General features: G+C 45.5%; 1 protein-coding gene across 1 annotated transcript in view; it reads right to left on the bottom strand.

Annotated features, from left to right (window-relative positions):
- ADGRA3 (adhesion G protein-coupled receptor A3) overlaps positions 1 to 16,024 on the bottom strand; it is a 132,252-nt gene extending 116,228 nt beyond the window's left edge. The window contains exon 1 of the mRNA XM_047719012.1: positions 15,741 to 16,024. Within this exon, the coding sequence (XP_047574968.1) occupies positions 15,741 to 15,994 (254 nt within the window). The 5' untranslated portion in view covers positions 15,995 to 16,024. The remainder of the gene's footprint in view (positions 1 to 15,740) is intronic.
- Between the last annotated feature and the right edge of the window lie 1,225 nt (positions 16,025 to 17,249).

Consider the following 17,249-nt stretch of genomic DNA (forward strand, 5'->3'; position numbering starts at 1 on the left):
TCTGCCTCATTTATCCTAGCCGTCAGAGCCTCCATTTTTGATTGCACCTCATTAATAGCTTTTTTTATTTCAACTTGGTTAGATTTTAGCTCTTTTATTTCTCCAGAAAGGGCTTTTATATCTCCCGAGAGGGTTGCTTTAATATCTTCCATGCCTTTTTCAAGCCCGGCTAGAACCTTGAGAATCGTCATTCTGAACTCTATATCTGACATATTACCAATGTCTGTATTGATTAGGTCCCTAGCCTTTGGTACTGCTTCTTGTTCTTTTTTCTGTTGTGAATTTTCCGCCTTGTCATTTTGTCCAGATAAGAGTTTATGAAGGAGCAAGTAAAATACTAAAAGGGTGGCAACAACCCCAGGAAAATATGCTTTAGCCAAATCAGAAAAGATCCCAAATCGTGAGGGGGGAGAAAGGGGATAAAAAGGGGTTCAGAAAGAAAAAAAAAAAAAACTATTAAAAAAAGAAAGCCGTGGGGCGCCTGGGTGGCTCAGTGGGTTAAGCTTCTGCCTTCGGCTCACGTCATGATCTCAGGGTCCTGGGATCGAGTCCCGCATCGGGCTCTCTGCTCAGCAGGGAGCCCTGCTTCCCTTCCTCTCTCTCTGCCTGCCTCTCTGCCTGCTTGTGATATCTGTCTGTCAAATAAAAATAAATAAATCTTTAAAAAAAAAAAAAAAAAGAAAGCCGATAAAGAAAAAATATAAAAAGAGGAAATATATATATATATATTAGATAAACTATTTAAAAAACGTTAAAAAAGAAAACGGTAAAAGTTAAAAAATTTAGCAGAAGAAGGAGAAAAAGAAAAAAAAATTAAAAAAGAAAAAAAAAATTAAATTAACTGCAAGGCTAAAAATCATGGGGAGAAAGCCATGAGTTCCGTGCTTTGCTTTCTTCTCCTCTGGAATTCCGCCGCTCTCCTTGGTATTGAAACTACTCTCCTTGGTAGGTCAACTTGGTCCTGGATGGGTTTCTCGTTGATTTTCTGGGGGAGGAGCCTGTTGTAGTGATTCTCAAGTGTCTTTGCCCCAGGCGGAGTTGCACCGCCCTTACCCTGGCCAGGCTGAGTAATCTGCTCGGGTTTGCTAGGTTTGCTTTCGGGAGCTTTTGTTCCCTGAGCGGTTTCCGTAGAGTTCCGGAGGGCGGGAATAAAGATGGCGGCCTCCAGGTCTCCGGCCCGGAGGAGCCGAGAGCCCGGGGCCCCACTCCTCAGTGTGCCCTCAGAGAATAGCGCCCAATGACTCCCGTCACCCTGGCCTCCGGCCGTGCTCCGAGCTGACCGAGCCTGCGACCGGTTTAAGGCAACCCCGAGCTGAGAGTCACTCCTCGGCTCTGTCTCTGTAGCCGGCTTCCCCGTTCTAATACCGGTAAGCTCTGCGACACTCAGACACCCCCGATCCTTCTGCGACCCTGCGGGACCTGAGGCCGCGCTTACCCCGCCTGGGCTTCACCCCAGTTAAGCCTCTGGAGCGATGTCCCTCAGCGGAACAGACTTTTAAAAGTCCTGATTTTGTGCTCCGTTGCTCCGCCGCTCTCCGGGAGCCGGCCCCTCCCCCCGCGGTCTATCTTCCCATCGCTTTGGATTCACTTCTCCGCCAGTCCTCCCTTTCAGATAGTGGTTGATTTTCTGTTTTCTAGAATTGCTGTTCTTCTTCTCTTCAATCTCCCATTGGATTTGTAGGTGTTTGCAATCTTTAGATAAGCTATTTAGCTGATCTCCCGCTACCCGAAGTAGTCTCAGCCTGCTACTTCTCCGCCATCTTGACTCCTCCCTCTGATTCCTTGCATCTTAACAGGGCAACTAAGCTGGAGATGGGGGCAATTATTCCCAGGTAAAGTTTTCAACCTCAAAAACGCAGACAAGAAAAGGGCTGATTATTTCATCATCAATAATACTACACTGCAGTTTAAACCCCTCAATGACAGCAAGAGGGGATGTTCTGATTCCTTCCCCACAGCTCCTTAGACCGAACACCCAGCAGGTGAGGATTCTCAGTTCCCTTGTCATCTCATCAGCCAGCCTCCTCTAAGAAATGGTTCAACACGAACAAGTCCCATAGCTTTTGTTCAACACAGACTTAACCCCCACTCTACCGCCAAAGTGAGCCCTGAAGTTGTCGGTTACGTCTTTTATGGACATGATACCGAGAATTATAGGCCTAAAGGTCACGATCAGGGGCCCAAAGCCTACAAAACAGGTAACTTGAGAGGATCAATTTATCTGTCCATGCTTCAGCGGGCACACCTGTCGGAGGGAGACAATACTAACCTCACAAAGCGATTTTAATGAGATGTGGTAGGTGAAGCATTTGGCACAGGACCTGGCCCATGATAAATATCTGAATGCTGGTTGTGCCTGCAATTTTTAAATCAGTTAGAGGTTCCTACAGATAGTCATTTCTGTAAGCCAAAGAGCTGTATAGACAGCTTAAGGTTCCCTCGTCATTCCATTTCCATGTAATTACCAAACCGGTCTTGGGAGAAAGTTAAACTAAGCAACACAAACAGTTTGTCACCACATAACTCAATTGTGAATCCTGCAGGTTACATCAAAACTGGAAACAGGGGCGCCTGAGTGGCTCAGTTGGTTATGCGACTGCCTTCAGCTCAGGTCATGATCCCAGGGTCCTGGGATCAAACCCTGAATCAGGCTCCCTGCTCAGTGGGGAGCCTGCTTCTCCCTCTCCCTCTGCTGCTCTGCCCACGTGTGCTCTCTTGCTTTTTCTCTGTCAAATAAGTAAATAAAATCTTAAAGAAACTGGAGACAGCAAGTCTATCGAATTAATTTTATCAGGAGGCTAAGCTGTGTTTTCTGAGACCCATGTTCTTGAAAGAGAACATTAAGACCAGAATCTTTCCACTGATTTTCCTGCAACTTCCCAAAAGAAAAATAAATGCACCCCTAAAAATAACCCAACCTAAGCTGAAATAAATTAAAAATAATCACTCAGGGTCAGAATAAAATATAACCATGAAGGCTTACATGTAGAGTCATAAACTAGCAGAACAGAAATATAAAAGGGCACGAGGGAGCCTGATTGGGCCATATGATGTTCAGCTCCCAGCAGTATTTTCCAGACACAAGGGGAGCCTGGTATTCACTGACCACAGGTCCCCACATTTTCCATTTGAAGAACTGCCACCATCTACTACCACTCAACGTCCTTAGTCCACGTAGAGTGCCTCCATCACCCCCCTCACCTGTGCTCACACAGTGACAACAAGACACACACAATTTAAAGGGTTTTATAATCACTCAAATGGGAAAAGATCGTAACCCTAATGCAAAGACCTGAGAACATTAGAAAGCTTAAACAAGGGAGAGTCTGACCAAGCTTTTACACTCCTGATCCCAATCTGTGGTTGCTAACTTCTAGAAGAGCTGATGCACCAGTTTTTTTCAACTTTACCCTGGAGAGAAGAGGGTTTTTTTGTTTTTGTTTTTTGTTTTTTTTTTTTTTTGTTTTTTTTTAGTAAGGAGCCCTGAAAAATCTAGTCACAGAACAGCTCTCCAGCATTCTTTAAACAGGCAATAATCTCAAGTGGACAGCCTCTACTTCTCAGGGGTTCAGACTGGATGACACTCGTTCTAGTACTTCAGAAAGCATTAATCAGGACATATGGCCTTCATGCTGGATCCTGGCAGGGAAGCCATACAGCCAAGTGAGCCATCTCCCCCTAAGGGCTTCCCGGCCCAAACCACATGAACTGTGAGCCTGATAAGAGAGGTGGGGACCATCAAGCAAAAGGACCAGAAGATAACCCATGGGGTAGTGAATGGAACATGTTTGTGTCTAGACAGATTTCAGACCAGGCATGGTACAGAAACTAGACAGCAACAGGTTGAAGCTGAAATGAAAAGTAAAGAAATGAAGACAATGGTTCAAGCCACTTTTCAAGAAGCTTTATTGTGAAGGAAGAGAGCAACCCCTCCAACACGGTGCAATTACGGGGATATTTTGGGGAGAGGAGAAAAGATATGGCTATGTATGTCCAGGAGAAACATCACAAACCAGGGGAGAAACTCAATACACAGGAAAAACAAGTGATGGTTTCTCAAGAGACAGGAGGGAAGGGGATCAAGAAAAGGGCGGGGGAGGGGGCGTAGCAAACTAATCTGGGTAAGACGATTTCCATTATCCAATGAAGAGTGAGGGTGTAAGCCTTGACCTTATAGATTGGGTATTCCACTTTGAAGAACCTCAAGTTTATCCATGACAGATTCATCTCTCCTTAAGGATGATGCAAGATTCTTCCCCCACTCCTACTTGAGAAAAAAAAAATAGTGGGGAAAACAAGACTTCTTTATACAAAGATTTACTAAGTACTTATGCACTAGACACTGAAAATAAAGAAATAAATATCACCATCAAGAGTTCACAATCCGGTAAGAGAGGGAGGATTATAAAGGCTGCCTTGTTGCAAGCAAATAAGAGGCAGGACCTAGTTACAGGAATGAAGAGTCAGCCCAGCATTGTCAAGGTGGACTGCAAGTCCCACAGTATTGTAAGGACTTCAGAATTCTAGTAATATAGCACTCGTCAATTTCTCTTTGCCTCTTCCTGAGAAAAGAGTTGGGGAGCATTGCACAATAAAACAAAGGATGCTTTTAAGTCTTATCTTGATGGGAAATGAATCAATTTAATTAGACTCAGATTCAAACAGACTTAAAGAAAAGTTTAATAGTTGCCTTAAAGAATGTCATCCCCAACACAATCTACAACCCCTTTTCTCTTCAGCCCACACTATGAGGCCATCACAGAAGTGCTCTTAAATAGGTATCCCTATTCCAGGTGCTACAGTTGCAAGAGGGAGCAAAACAGAGTCTCTAACCTCAATGGAACAAACATTCTAGATGAGGCCAGGTCACATATTTGGAACTGTATGTTCTAATTCAGAAATACCTCCATCTAGGGAGTGAATTTAATTCACAATCACATAATGTGCATTACCTCCCTGTACCAGAGATGCAGGAGTGGAGATGGCAGAGAAGGGGGCTACGGGAGCTCTGAGGACCCAGCCTCAGCAGGGGACATGCTTACTCCTCTCCTATGGAGATATCCTGGCCTGCAAACACCATTCTTAAGTAGGGAGGAAGCGGTGCTTTTTCATGTAGAGCTAGCAATTTTGCCAAAAGATTTCCTTTATGCCCAGGGCACTGTCATCTAAAAAGTCTGAACAAAAATTCTACAAAGATTCTAAATATCTGGATAATTTAGCCTTGTTTGTATAGAATACATAATTTTTTAGACCTGCCCCCCATTAGAATTACTCAGGAACAACCACCAAAAAAAAAAAAAAAAAAAAAAAAAAAAGATTTTAAATATACACAATTCAAACACTGTGTAATTTATACTTAAGGCAAAACAAGGGGGGGGGGATGTATTTTTATTTTATTTAAACTAAGAACCAGGAATGTCTGTCATCTGAATTGATAATAAGCTAAAAGCAACCAGCAAAGACCTGTTGTATGAGCTGATGCAGGCTCAGAAAACAGAGGAAATATATCCCGGTCTGCCCATCATGCCCATCACTTAAGAAGTCAAGAATATGACAAGGATGCCCACGGTCTGGCCTCCTTCATCCCAGCCAAAACAGCAAGAAAATAATTTCTAAAATGTTACCAGACGACTAGGTAGTTTCTAAAAATCTCGACATTATCAAGTACTAGAAAATAAAAATGTACAGAGAAGGTGGTCAATATAACCGACCCTTTTGTAAACATGCCAAATTATATTAAACTTCACTAATAATCACAATGCAAATTAGAATAAGCTCTTTTTTTACTAGTAAAGACCCCACCCCCCCAAAAAAAACAATCCCCACAGCAGATACATATACTTGGGAAATTAGGCCTCTTATGCTTTCTCCATCCTTTTATATTAATAATGCATTATAACCAGGAAATTGTTTTTTAAAAAATAAGATTTATTCACTTAAGAGAGAAGGTGTGCAGGGGGAGAGGGAGAGAGAGAGAATCCCAACCAGACCCCCCCGATGAGCACCAACCCTGTTTGGGCTGGATCCCATGACCCATGAGATCATGACCCAAGCCAAAATCAAAAGTCAGAAAACTCCAACTGAGCCACACAGTTGCCCCAGGAAATCTCGATTTTAAATCTAAAATAATGGATTTAAGGTACTCTATGTGTTTTAAAAATCATATTATCATCATATGTGATATATATATATATCATCATAATATATAAAAATCATATTATCATCTCAGTAGATGCAAAAAAAAAAGCACTTGCCAAGTACAGCATCCACTGATAAAAACTCTTAAGAAAGTGTGTTTAGAGGGAACATACCTCAATATAATAAAGGCCATACATGACAAACCCACAGCTAACATCATTTTCAATGATGAGCCAAAAGTTGTTCCTCTAAAATCAGGAAGAAGGGCACCCAGGTGGCTCAGCCAGTTAAGCATCCAACCCTTGGTTTCCGCTCAGGTAATGATCTCAGGATCCTGAGATGGAGGCCCTGTGCTCAGCAGGAAGTCTGCTTGAGGTTCTCTCTCTCTTCCTCGGCACCTCCTGTACTCATGCTCGCACACATGAACTTGTGCCCTCTCTAAAATAAATAAATCTTAAAAAAAAAAAAACTTCCAAGCTACTCTTATCCTGATACACAGTAAGTAATTTATAGAACTGCTGAATCATTAATTAACAATTAATTTAAATTAATTTAAATTAATTAAATAATTAAATTATTTTAAATCTCAATAAAAGATTTTATTGAGACTACGAGGGAAGCAGGCTCCCCACTGAGCAGAGAACCCGATGCCATGCGGGGCTCGATCCCAGGACCCCCCAGACCATGACCCGAGCCGAAGGCAGAGGCTCTAACCCACTGAGTCACCCAGGCACCCATTTTTTTAAAAATACACTACTTCAGAAAATACCAAATACTTTTCCATTCTATGTCTCTTCAAAACAAGATCATTTGAAATACTGTTTTTCCTTTTCTTTCGGTTTTAACCTCAAGGAATCCTTTAAAACTTACGCTTTTATTAAGAATTTATAAGATTACAGTTCATTGGGGAACACAATTTCTTCCTATATGCAATTTATGTTATTTTCTTTGTATTTTTAAACCAATAAAATGAATAATGAAACCCAAATATTAGCTGCTATAAGAGAATGTGGTAAATTTATTAAAGTTGGATACTAGAACCATTAGGAAAAAAAGAATGCCACTAGAGAACAGCAAATATTAAAAGTGGATTCTGGTCTTTGGACAGACCCTGCTGTATGCGGAAATGCCAGATTTAAGCCTGGGCTTGCAGCTTACAAAAAGGAAAAAGAAGACGGTGGGGGGGGGGGGTTATCCTGAGTAATTCTTACACAATCCCTTAAACTTTCTTTTTGTTCCCTTTAAACCCTGAATAGGAGGGATCTAAGGACAAGAAATGCTTCCCTGGGTGACAAGCCTTGTGTTCTGCTTGGTACTAAAAGACACACGTGCCTTCTGTGAGATGCCTTCTACATCTCTGCTCCCCCAAATCCAACAGGCAGGCCCTTACCAGACAAGCAAAATTTCTGAAAAGTTTAGTCATGAAGAAAAAAAGAAAAACAAACAACAACAACAAAAAACCAGCTTGGGAGAGGATGCTTACTTTCTTTTTTTTTTTAAGATTTTATTTATTTGACAGAGAGAGAGAGATCACAAGTAGGTGGAGAGGCAGGCAGAGAGAGAGAGAGAGAGAGAGAGGAGGAAGCAGGCTCCCCACTGAGCAGAGAGTCCGATACGGGGCTCGATCCCAAGGCCCTGGGATCACGACCCGAGCTGAAGGCAGAGGCTTTAACCCACTGAGCCACCCAGGTGCCCCAGGATGCTTACTTTCTTAAAACTCTCTCCTCAGATTAAAATCCTCTGCATTTGAACAGAATTCTGCAAGCTACACCATACACAAAGCATTCAAATTACATTAAGTCTTAAAATAAATTTAGTCGGGCAACAATTAAAACCTCATTGAGCACATACGCATCTATCAATTCCTTATCTTTGCAAAAGCTGATTTAATAAGCTACTAAAATTTAAGGGACTCTGTATCCTCATTTTTGTCTGTGTATGAGAAAAATGTTGACACAACAATAAATGAGCTGTATTCTCTGGATTTAAGATTCCTCCACAGGAACACAACCAATATAGAAAATAATGGCTTTCAGACATGCAGCTAAATAGGGAAAAAAAAAAATCACTGATGATACTAAAACTTTGCACTGACTTTTTCGGACTTACTTTCAAGAGATTCTACTTCTGATTGGGGCGGGGGAGGGAAGATTGGTCCATTTTTCAAAAACATCATTATAGGCTCCTGAGAAAAGCAGCTGACCTGGAGCAAGGATCTCCAAAGGTTCGTATGTTCTTTTGTTCCTGGTATTCTAACTCGTGGTTTATTGCTAAACCTACCAACTTCTCTCACACACTCCTGACAATGCTGGAGCACTCCAAGCAGGCAAGAAGCAACAAGATTCCGAGGATGGGTCATGTAACACCTTCTTACCATATTGGAAAAAAATTAAGATTTGGCTTTTGCCCCAAATTTTGCAATATTTCTGAGCAACCTGCCACCACACTGTCTTATGTGCAGAATCACCGCACACATAAGATCACTTAAATCAACTGTGAACGGGGGGGGCGGGGGGGACCTGGGCGGCTTAGCAGGTTAATCAGCAAACTCTTGATTTTGGCTCAGGTCAGGATTTCAGAGACCTGGGATGGAGTCCTGCGTTGAGCTCCATCCTTAGTGGGGAGTCTGCCTGAGATTCTCTCTCTTTCCCTCTCTTTGCTTCCACCCCCTGCCACCACTCGCATACATGCACCCACTGTCTCTCTCAGAAATAAACACATCTTGGGATGCCTGGGTGGCTCAGTCAGTTAAGGGTCTGCCTCCAGCTCAGGTCATGATCCTAGGATCCTGGGATCGAGTCCCGGATAGGGCTCTTTGTTCAGCAGAGAGCCTGCTTCTCCCTCTGCCTGTGGCTCTCCTTCTCTTTCTGACAAATAAATAAATAAAACCTCTAAAGATAAATAAATAAATATTTTTTAAAGAAAGTGTAACTATAAACAGATTTAACATACCCTTCTTGAACTGGGGACCCTACAGCCATGAAATGCTGCCCAAATAAATAAATAATTGCTCTCATTTGCTGTAATAGGGTAAAAATCTGAATTTACACCCCTCTTCCACCCCTGCACTTGTCCTTTTGTCCCACCATACAGTATTATCTTTGTTAATATGACTCTTGTCAATAAGGAACAACTATGTTCTCACCCATACTCTAAGCACTGGGCAAAGACAGGTTTCCCAATCCTTCCCTTCAAGGGTATGTGCTCTATACCTTATGACCCTGCAATTAATTGCACTACTGGGTATTTACCCCAAAGATACAGATGTAGTGAAAAGAAGGGCCATCTGTACCCCAATGTTCATGGCACCAATGGCCACGGTTGCCAAACAGTGGAAAGAACCAAGATGCCCTTCAACAGACGAATGGATAAGGAAGATGTGGTCCATATATACAACGGAGTAATATGCCTCCATCAGAAAGGATGAATACCCAACTTTTGTATCAACATGGACAGGACTGGAAGAGATTATGCTCTTCCAGTGAAAAAGTCAAGCAGACAGTCAATTATCATGTTTTCACTTACTTGTGGAGCATAAGGAGTAACACGGAGGATACTGGAGATGGAGAGAAGTGAGTTGGGGGAAATCAGAGGGGGAGACAAACCGTAAGAGACTGTGGACTCTGAGAAACAAACTAAGGGTTTGGGGGGGTGGGGGGGTGGGGGGTTGGGTGAACCTGGTGGTGGGTATTGTGGAGGGCATGCACTGCACGGAGCACTGCGTGTGGTGCATAAACAAAGAATTTTGGAACACTGAAAAAAAATAAAATCTTTAAAAAAAAAAAAGGGTATGTTCTCTAGGAGAACACTATCAAGTGTCACATAAAGTGACACACAGCACAGATGGTAAGCAACACCTGGGCTCAGAGAAGGGACAGATCAAAAGCCAGAAGGGGAGAAAAAAGCTCGCAGCAGTGAAGAACCCAGAATTTACCAGGACAGGGATTCCAGGCAAGAGTGACAGACTAACCAGAGACACACAGGAAACCAAGTCCAAGCCCTGCTCAGGGGACAATGAGAGGCACACTTAAATTAAGCGGAGACTTTGGGTATAGGACCAATCCTTAGATGAAAGAATCATGTCTTATTTTTCTCCCTCAACAGCCCCAGCACTCAGCACAGTGCCTACAGTATTCTCAGTGACTCAACCCACGTGCAGGAAAAGAAAACAGAATTTGTACTGGGAGTACTGGGAAATGAGGCTACAGAGGAAAGGAAGACTTAGAATTCAAAGATAAAAACATAACCCTTGACCCATAAGACTTCAGACCACAGCTCTAGCCTCTCCCTCTGCTACACTCCCTGAGCCAAGAAGCCTCTAGGCCAATCCCAGTGAGTCACACCTTGGGGCTGAAAGCGGCTGGACAAAGAACTGAGCTGACCATCTCTGTCCCTTCGAATCTGACCACAAGGCAGAAATGGACACAAGTCCACTCTGCTGAGGCTTCTGTGATCCCCAGCGTGCTCACTCTCCCAGTTTCCAGTGTCTCCTTCCACTCCTGTGTCTCCTTCCTCTCTGCACCACCTGCTGCCCCTTCCTCCCTCACCCTGCCTCCCTGAATTCTTGGGAAAATAAAAGCAATGGGGCAGAAACTCCCAATGTCCTCCTGCTTCACCACCCCCTTCTCTCCTAACATGGGGATGAACTGCGCCTTTTGCCAGCAGCACCTGCTCCTCGCGTCCTCCCACCCCATCTCACTTTCCAGCATCCATTCCTCCCACTCCCAAGTTATCGCCCAGTTTACTCTCATTAATTGTCCCTAAGAAACCTTCCTTCGCCCCCAAATTCTTCCTTTTTTTTTTTTAAGATTTTATTTATTTGATAGAGACAAGAGAGAGAGGGAACAGAAGCAGGGGGAGTGGGAGAGGGAGAAGCAGGCTTCCCGCCAAGCAGGGAGCCTGATGCGGGGCTCGATCCCAGGAGGCTGGGATCATGACCTGAGCCAAAGGCAGATGCTTTCTGCTTAACGACTGAGCCACCCAGGCGCCCCAATTCTTCCTCTTTCAGATGCTACTACTACCATCCTCCCTCCCCTCCTACTCCCTTCAAGCGGCCCCAACCTGCCCTCATGGCCTCCGGTCCACAGAGGACGCCAAAGCTCCAGGCCAGCCAACTCAGTGCCCAGCAACTCTGCTTTCCAGATCCTGGTCTCTCAGCATCTCTCAACTGCGGAATCCTTCCTTCCGTCAAACCTGAATGTATCTTGGCTTCTACGACCACATAGTCCCCTCTAAGTCCCCCACCTCACCAGCTGCACTTTCTCAGGCTCCACTACTGGTCCCTGGAGCTTCTGCCTGAGCCACCTCCCCTTCCCACCTCCACATACTCCCCTAACTGACCTCCACCACACCTGGGCTGTAAACACCGGATACCAAAACACCACCTCTACCTCTCCGCTGGAGTAGAACCACTCTGTCCGCACCCCTACCCGGAACTCCGGAATGCCTCACTCAATCCAATCTTTCCCTTCCCTCAGGCCATGCTCAAGTCCAAACTTCTCCAGGAAAACAGAAAATCTCCCAGCGCCTCCAAAGCCCCACCGATGTCCCCTCTTTTCAGTCTTCCTAGAGCATTTAAACAGTCGGCACTACAGGATTTATTACTTAATTAAAGATATTCTGCAATTGTTCCCTAAATGCTGCTTTTGTGCAAAACCTTTCTTCCAACTAGGTTTAGGTTTCTAAACAATACAAGCATTCCCTTTTGTTTACCTGACACTCAGCTGGGTACCCTGGTTGATGTCTGATTATCAGGTCTTTGATGGCAAAAACAAGCATAATGTTTTACAAAGTAAAAACCAAAACTCACACATTATGTTACTTTGTTGAACAGTATGAGAAAAATATGGACTTTGTCCCTAAGTTACTTGACAAATAATAAATTAAAAAAAAAAAAAGAAAAAGAAGAAAACCTTTACCTAGAATCACTATGTAGCATTATGGGTAAAAACACATCTGAGTATCAGGGCTAAATTTGTAAAAACCTTCTATCACTGAAGTCTTCAAAATTTTTAAAACTTAAAATATCGAGCAGCATTTCAAATGAAACACATGAATAGAGTAACTTCTATTTCCAACAAAAATATTGGAAAGTTAAATTTGTATTCAATTTGGATATAAATAATAGGGCAGGAATTAAAGAATTTAATTCTTTAATACAAAAGACTACATGATACTGGAAACAAGAATGGTCAAGGTGAGGATTTCTGCTGGACTTCTCCATAAACCCAGCTAAATAAGAAAGAAAGTGTTGTGCACTAAGGTAGCCGAAGTATCTGAGCTCTTGGCTATGCTGAAGTACAGTTTACCCCCCCCCCCCGTAGAAATTACCTTATCTTCCATTATTTAAAAGAAAACAAAAAAAAGAAGAAAAATTCTATCCCATCAATTTTCCTTGTGGCGGCCATATCATAGCTCCCCTGAAACACCGTTGGCCATACCCAAGGGATTAAAACTCCTGCCAGAGCTACTGCCTGTCCTTGACCTGGCCTTTACAGACTCCTGTGACCACTCCAGGCAGTGGACACTTGCCCTTGACATCTAGCAACACTGACTGCACAGAGTAGCAACACTGCCACCTCCAAGCCTGAGGGCATGCCTGGGGGTGGGGCGGGTCTCCCACTGACCATACCTCTCATCTCCTCCTCTTGACTTATCACTCACTATTTTGTTCACAACTATCCATCTATCCTTCTCGAATTGGCTCAGGAGCCTCAAATCCTGGATGCCACCAACTATGTCCCAAGGGGACTTTGGTTGCCCTCCTGAGTTCCTTTTGCTAATGTGCACCCCAATATTAGAGCATTTACCATACTGCTCTGAATTCATGAATATTTCTCTCCCAATACTTGTATGTTCCTGAATAAAGACCTTGTTTTATTTATTTTATTTATTCTATAGTGAGTTGAACAATATGCCCCCAAAAGGAGTCCAAAGTTCTCACACCTGGTTACCTCTACAAGTGACCTTATTTGGAAATAAGGTCTTTGCAGATGTAATTAAGTTATGCACCCTTAGATGAGATCATCCTGGGCTTAGGGTCAAAACTGAACTCGATGACTGGTGTCCTTATAAGAGAAAGAACAGTATCTGAAACACAGAGACACGGGGGAAAGAACCGACCTTAAGACAGAGGCAGAGACCGGCGCTGGGGTGCCACAATCCAAGGCAGGTCAGGAGCTGAACGGCCCTTCAGAGAAAGCACCATTCTGACGACCCCTTGATTTTCCAAGTTGTGGCTTCCAGAGTTGTGAGAAAAGAAATTTGTTGTTTTATGTCGCAGAATGTGTGGTAATTTGCCACACCCTGAGGAAATTAACACCTAGTCTAAACCTCAATGTGCTGCCTACTACCCAGGAAACACACACACCCACAACTGTTGAACTAAGAAGAAAGATGAAGAGGCGCCTGGGTGGTTCAGTGGGTTACAGCCTCTTCCTCGGCTCAGGTCATAATCCGAGGGTCCTGGGATTGACCCACTATTGGGCTCTCTGCTCAGCAGGGAGCCTGCCTCCCTTCCTCTCTCTGCCTGCCTCTCTACCCACTTGTGATCTCTGTCTGTCAAATAAATAAATAAAATCTTAAAAAAAAAAAAAAGAAAAGATGAAGAAGAAGAAGAAGAAGAAAGAAAGAAAGAAAGAAAGAAAGAAAGATAGATAGATAGATAGATGAAGATCTGGAGAAAGATGAGAAAGCATCTGAACTGCACAGCAGAAATCTGGGACATGGACCCTGTCACTCAATCTCTATAGGAACTTGGGCAAGTCACTTATCTGCTATGATTCTCTTATTTATTCCCTAGTAAAATGAGGGGACTGGCCCAGAAGACCCTCTACCAGGTCCCATATACCTTCACCCAACTTAATCCAGAATGTCAGCTGATCCTTAAATTAATTCTAAGTTCTTCCCACTCACTAAATTCTGTTAATTTTATTTTCATCTAAAGACGTTTCAGGTGCAAAAAATACTGGATTAATATGACATTTCAAAGGCACTTATATTTTAATCTGCTCATGAAAAATTCACTGAAATAGTTTAACATAATACGCTGAAGACTGATTTTCTATGATACCTCCTAAAAATCTGCAAAGCAAAAACAATTTACAAATAGCCCATTTAATACTGCTAAAACTGCTGACATTCTGAAAAAAACTCAAACTTGAATCAGCTGGAGTGCCACTGATCCAGAACCCAAATGTATGATGACTAACTTCTGCAAAGTTATAAAGGGATACCTCCACCACAGGGGTTTTTCTCCACTTGACTCAAGACTGTAATTAAAGGTCCCATATCCAAAATTTCCACTTCAAAGAATCTGGTTAAGAAATAAATAAATACAGCTGCTGCCACTACCAAATGGTCAAGCGTCAGTAAAGGACTCAAACAAAAACTATTTTACCCATTTTCATGCCTCCATAGACAGAAACACATACAGTTTTCCTGTGTTAAACCTTTCGTAATTCAAACAAATGGAAATGAGAGAACAAAGGTGTAATAAAAATTATACTTCTCTTACCCATACATCCCACTTAATTTGGGTTAAATTAAAAACCATATTTTACGCCGTATTTTAAACCATATTTTAAGCTTTCCATAGGTCATACAGCTCTCCTTGCCTTCATGTTTTTACAGTGGTAGCCTTGATTCTTCTTTAGGAAAACAACCAGAAGAAGATAGAGGGGGCTCATATTTCAGTTCGACAAAATATCCATTAGAAACACTTAAACTTTGCCAAACCATTTCATCGTTCCGAAAATAAAACCAAGGGTCCAGCCAGAATGGGCAGAACCACACCTGCAAAACTAGAACGTGAGTCTGAGCACAAATGGAGTTATGAGACCAAAAACTTCTCCTTCCTGGTGGGAAACTCAACTCAAATATCAAGTCCCTCCAGATGGAAGGCTCAAGAAACCCAGTTTTCAATCCCGAATTTCTGGACTTTTAAATGAGTGCTCAAACACATGAAAACCGGACTGGAAGGTGCACCTGAAATGTATTCCACCTGAAATGTATTTCTCGCCCTTAGTAACAACTCCATTTTAAAAAGTGTTCTTTTACTATGACAAAACTAAGAGAACGGAAGGCAAGGGGAGCCTGGGGGTTTGGGAATTACACACGCGGGCGTTCCAAGTCCCGGTGCTGTTTTGGTATTCTGCAAACTATTCTTGCAAACTTCACGGCCGCGTAAGTTAATGTGCACAGAAGCGTAAAGTCCCGCGCTTCTGCCGAGCACTGTGTTTTCTGGGAGCCCCAGCACGGAATGAACGAGCTACAACTCCGCGGACTGCATGTTTACTTGCATCCTCACGTGGCATCGCGCAGCCACAGAAGCGCTGCGCCCTGACTGCGCGGGGCGCGTCGGGGAACCCAAAAACTTTTACTTTGCAAACTAGCGGAACTGGAAGCGCCACTGGGGCAGATTCACTTGCCTTCCCCGAGATGCGCGCCTGCCAAGCCAACCATCCCAGCACCACCCGTGCCTGCAGCTTCATTCGCACAAAGGCGCGTGGGGGCCGGCAGGACCCCTCTCCAAAGTTGCGCGGAGAGAAAACCGCGCGACCAGAAAGCGCCCCAGGAAGAGGACCCGGCGCGAGGCTACTCACAGAGTGACCGTGCGGTTGGGCAGAGTGTCGGGGGGCAGGACCTGCGCGAGCTCCAGGCTGCTGCACACCACCTTGCCCTCGGCGGCGCCCGCCGTCCTGCCGGCCCCTCGGGGCCGCCCGTCGTGCTTGCAGCCAGGGGGCAGCGCCGCGGCGCCGCCACCGCCTCCGCCTGCCAGCAGCGCGAGCAGCGTGAGCGGCAGCAGCAGCGGCGGCGGCTGCGGCGTGCGGCCCCGCCGGCGCCCAGGCGGCTCCATGCGGCGGGCCGGGGCCTGCGGGCCGAACGGCGGCGGGCTGGCCTAGCGGGCCGGCCCGGCGCCCGGGCTGGCGGGGGCGCGGCGCGGGCCCGGTGGCGCCCGGAGCCTCATGGCGGCCGGAGGACGGGCCCTCCTCGGCGCCAACATGCTCCTTTGTCCGCAGCGGCCGCGCTCGGCCTCCGGGGAGCCGCGGGGTCACGGCCGCGCGGGTCCCAGCGCCGCTCTCTGGCCCGGCGGGAGCGCCGCCTCCTCCTCCTCCTCCACCGTCGCTGCCGCCGCCTCCCCCGGCCACTGCCCGCGGCGGCTCCTCCCCGCCCGCGGCCGCCGCCGCCCCTTTCCCTTCCTCCTCTCCCCTCCTCCCCCTCCTCCTCCGCTCCTCTCCTCGAGCCTCCCGCCGCTCGCGGCTCGGGTTAGGAAGAGCGCGCTCCGGGACCCGCGGGCCCGGCGGGGTCCGACCCCGACGCTGTGCTCGCCGGCCCCGGCCTCGGCCTCGGGCCAGCAGTTGTGAGGGCCCCGCGGGAGAACGGTAATTCGTGGAGAGGGCGGAAGAAAGTTCTAGTCCAAACTCCAGCCACGGTGGCCACTCGCCCTCGCTTCCCTCTGCTGCCCTCCAGACAAAGCCGCCCTGTGCGCTCCTGGGGGCCACCCATCCCGCCCGCGGAGCCCTGGCCTGGAATTTGGAGTGAGGAAGAAGAGCAGGAATGAACTTACTCCGGAGAAAGAAAGGGAAAGAGCCTCAAACCAACTGCACCTTCCCATCTCACCCTCGGCCCCCCCAAGGAACTTCAGGCCCTCTTTGGGAACAGGGTCGTCTCATTTGTCCCAAATGCACCAGAGGAAGGAACGGATCCCTCTCTCGGAACGTGGACTCTCAGAAGCTGTTTCTGGCCTTCAGCAGCTCCAGCTGTGAACGCTGGAAAGGATGCATCGGGTCCCGCTGGACCCGCCAGCAGCCTTTTGAAGGAAATTTTCCTCTGACATCCACAGATAACTGAGATTTAACCAGTTCGAGCAATAATGGCCAAACTAGCCAAGCAAGGCCAGAAGAACATCTCACTCTTCTCTAGTAGGGCTGCCAGCCCCACCCTAGTATTTGCAAGACCTGGGCTGACATAGTCTGTTTAAATACTTACAAGAAATATGGCAAGCCAACAAATAAAAGATATTGCTTTCTTACCTTGAGTAACGTACCTTCATAACACCCCCAAGTACAGGTGTGTCTGCAGAGATAGATACCTAGTGGGTCCACCCTGAA

Source organism: Lutra lutra, chromosome 2 (genome assembly GCF_902655055.1).
Source record: "Lutra lutra chromosome 2, mLutLut1.2, whole genome shotgun sequence".
NCBI lineage: Eukaryota > Metazoa > Chordata > Mammalia > Carnivora > Mustelidae > Lutra > Lutra lutra.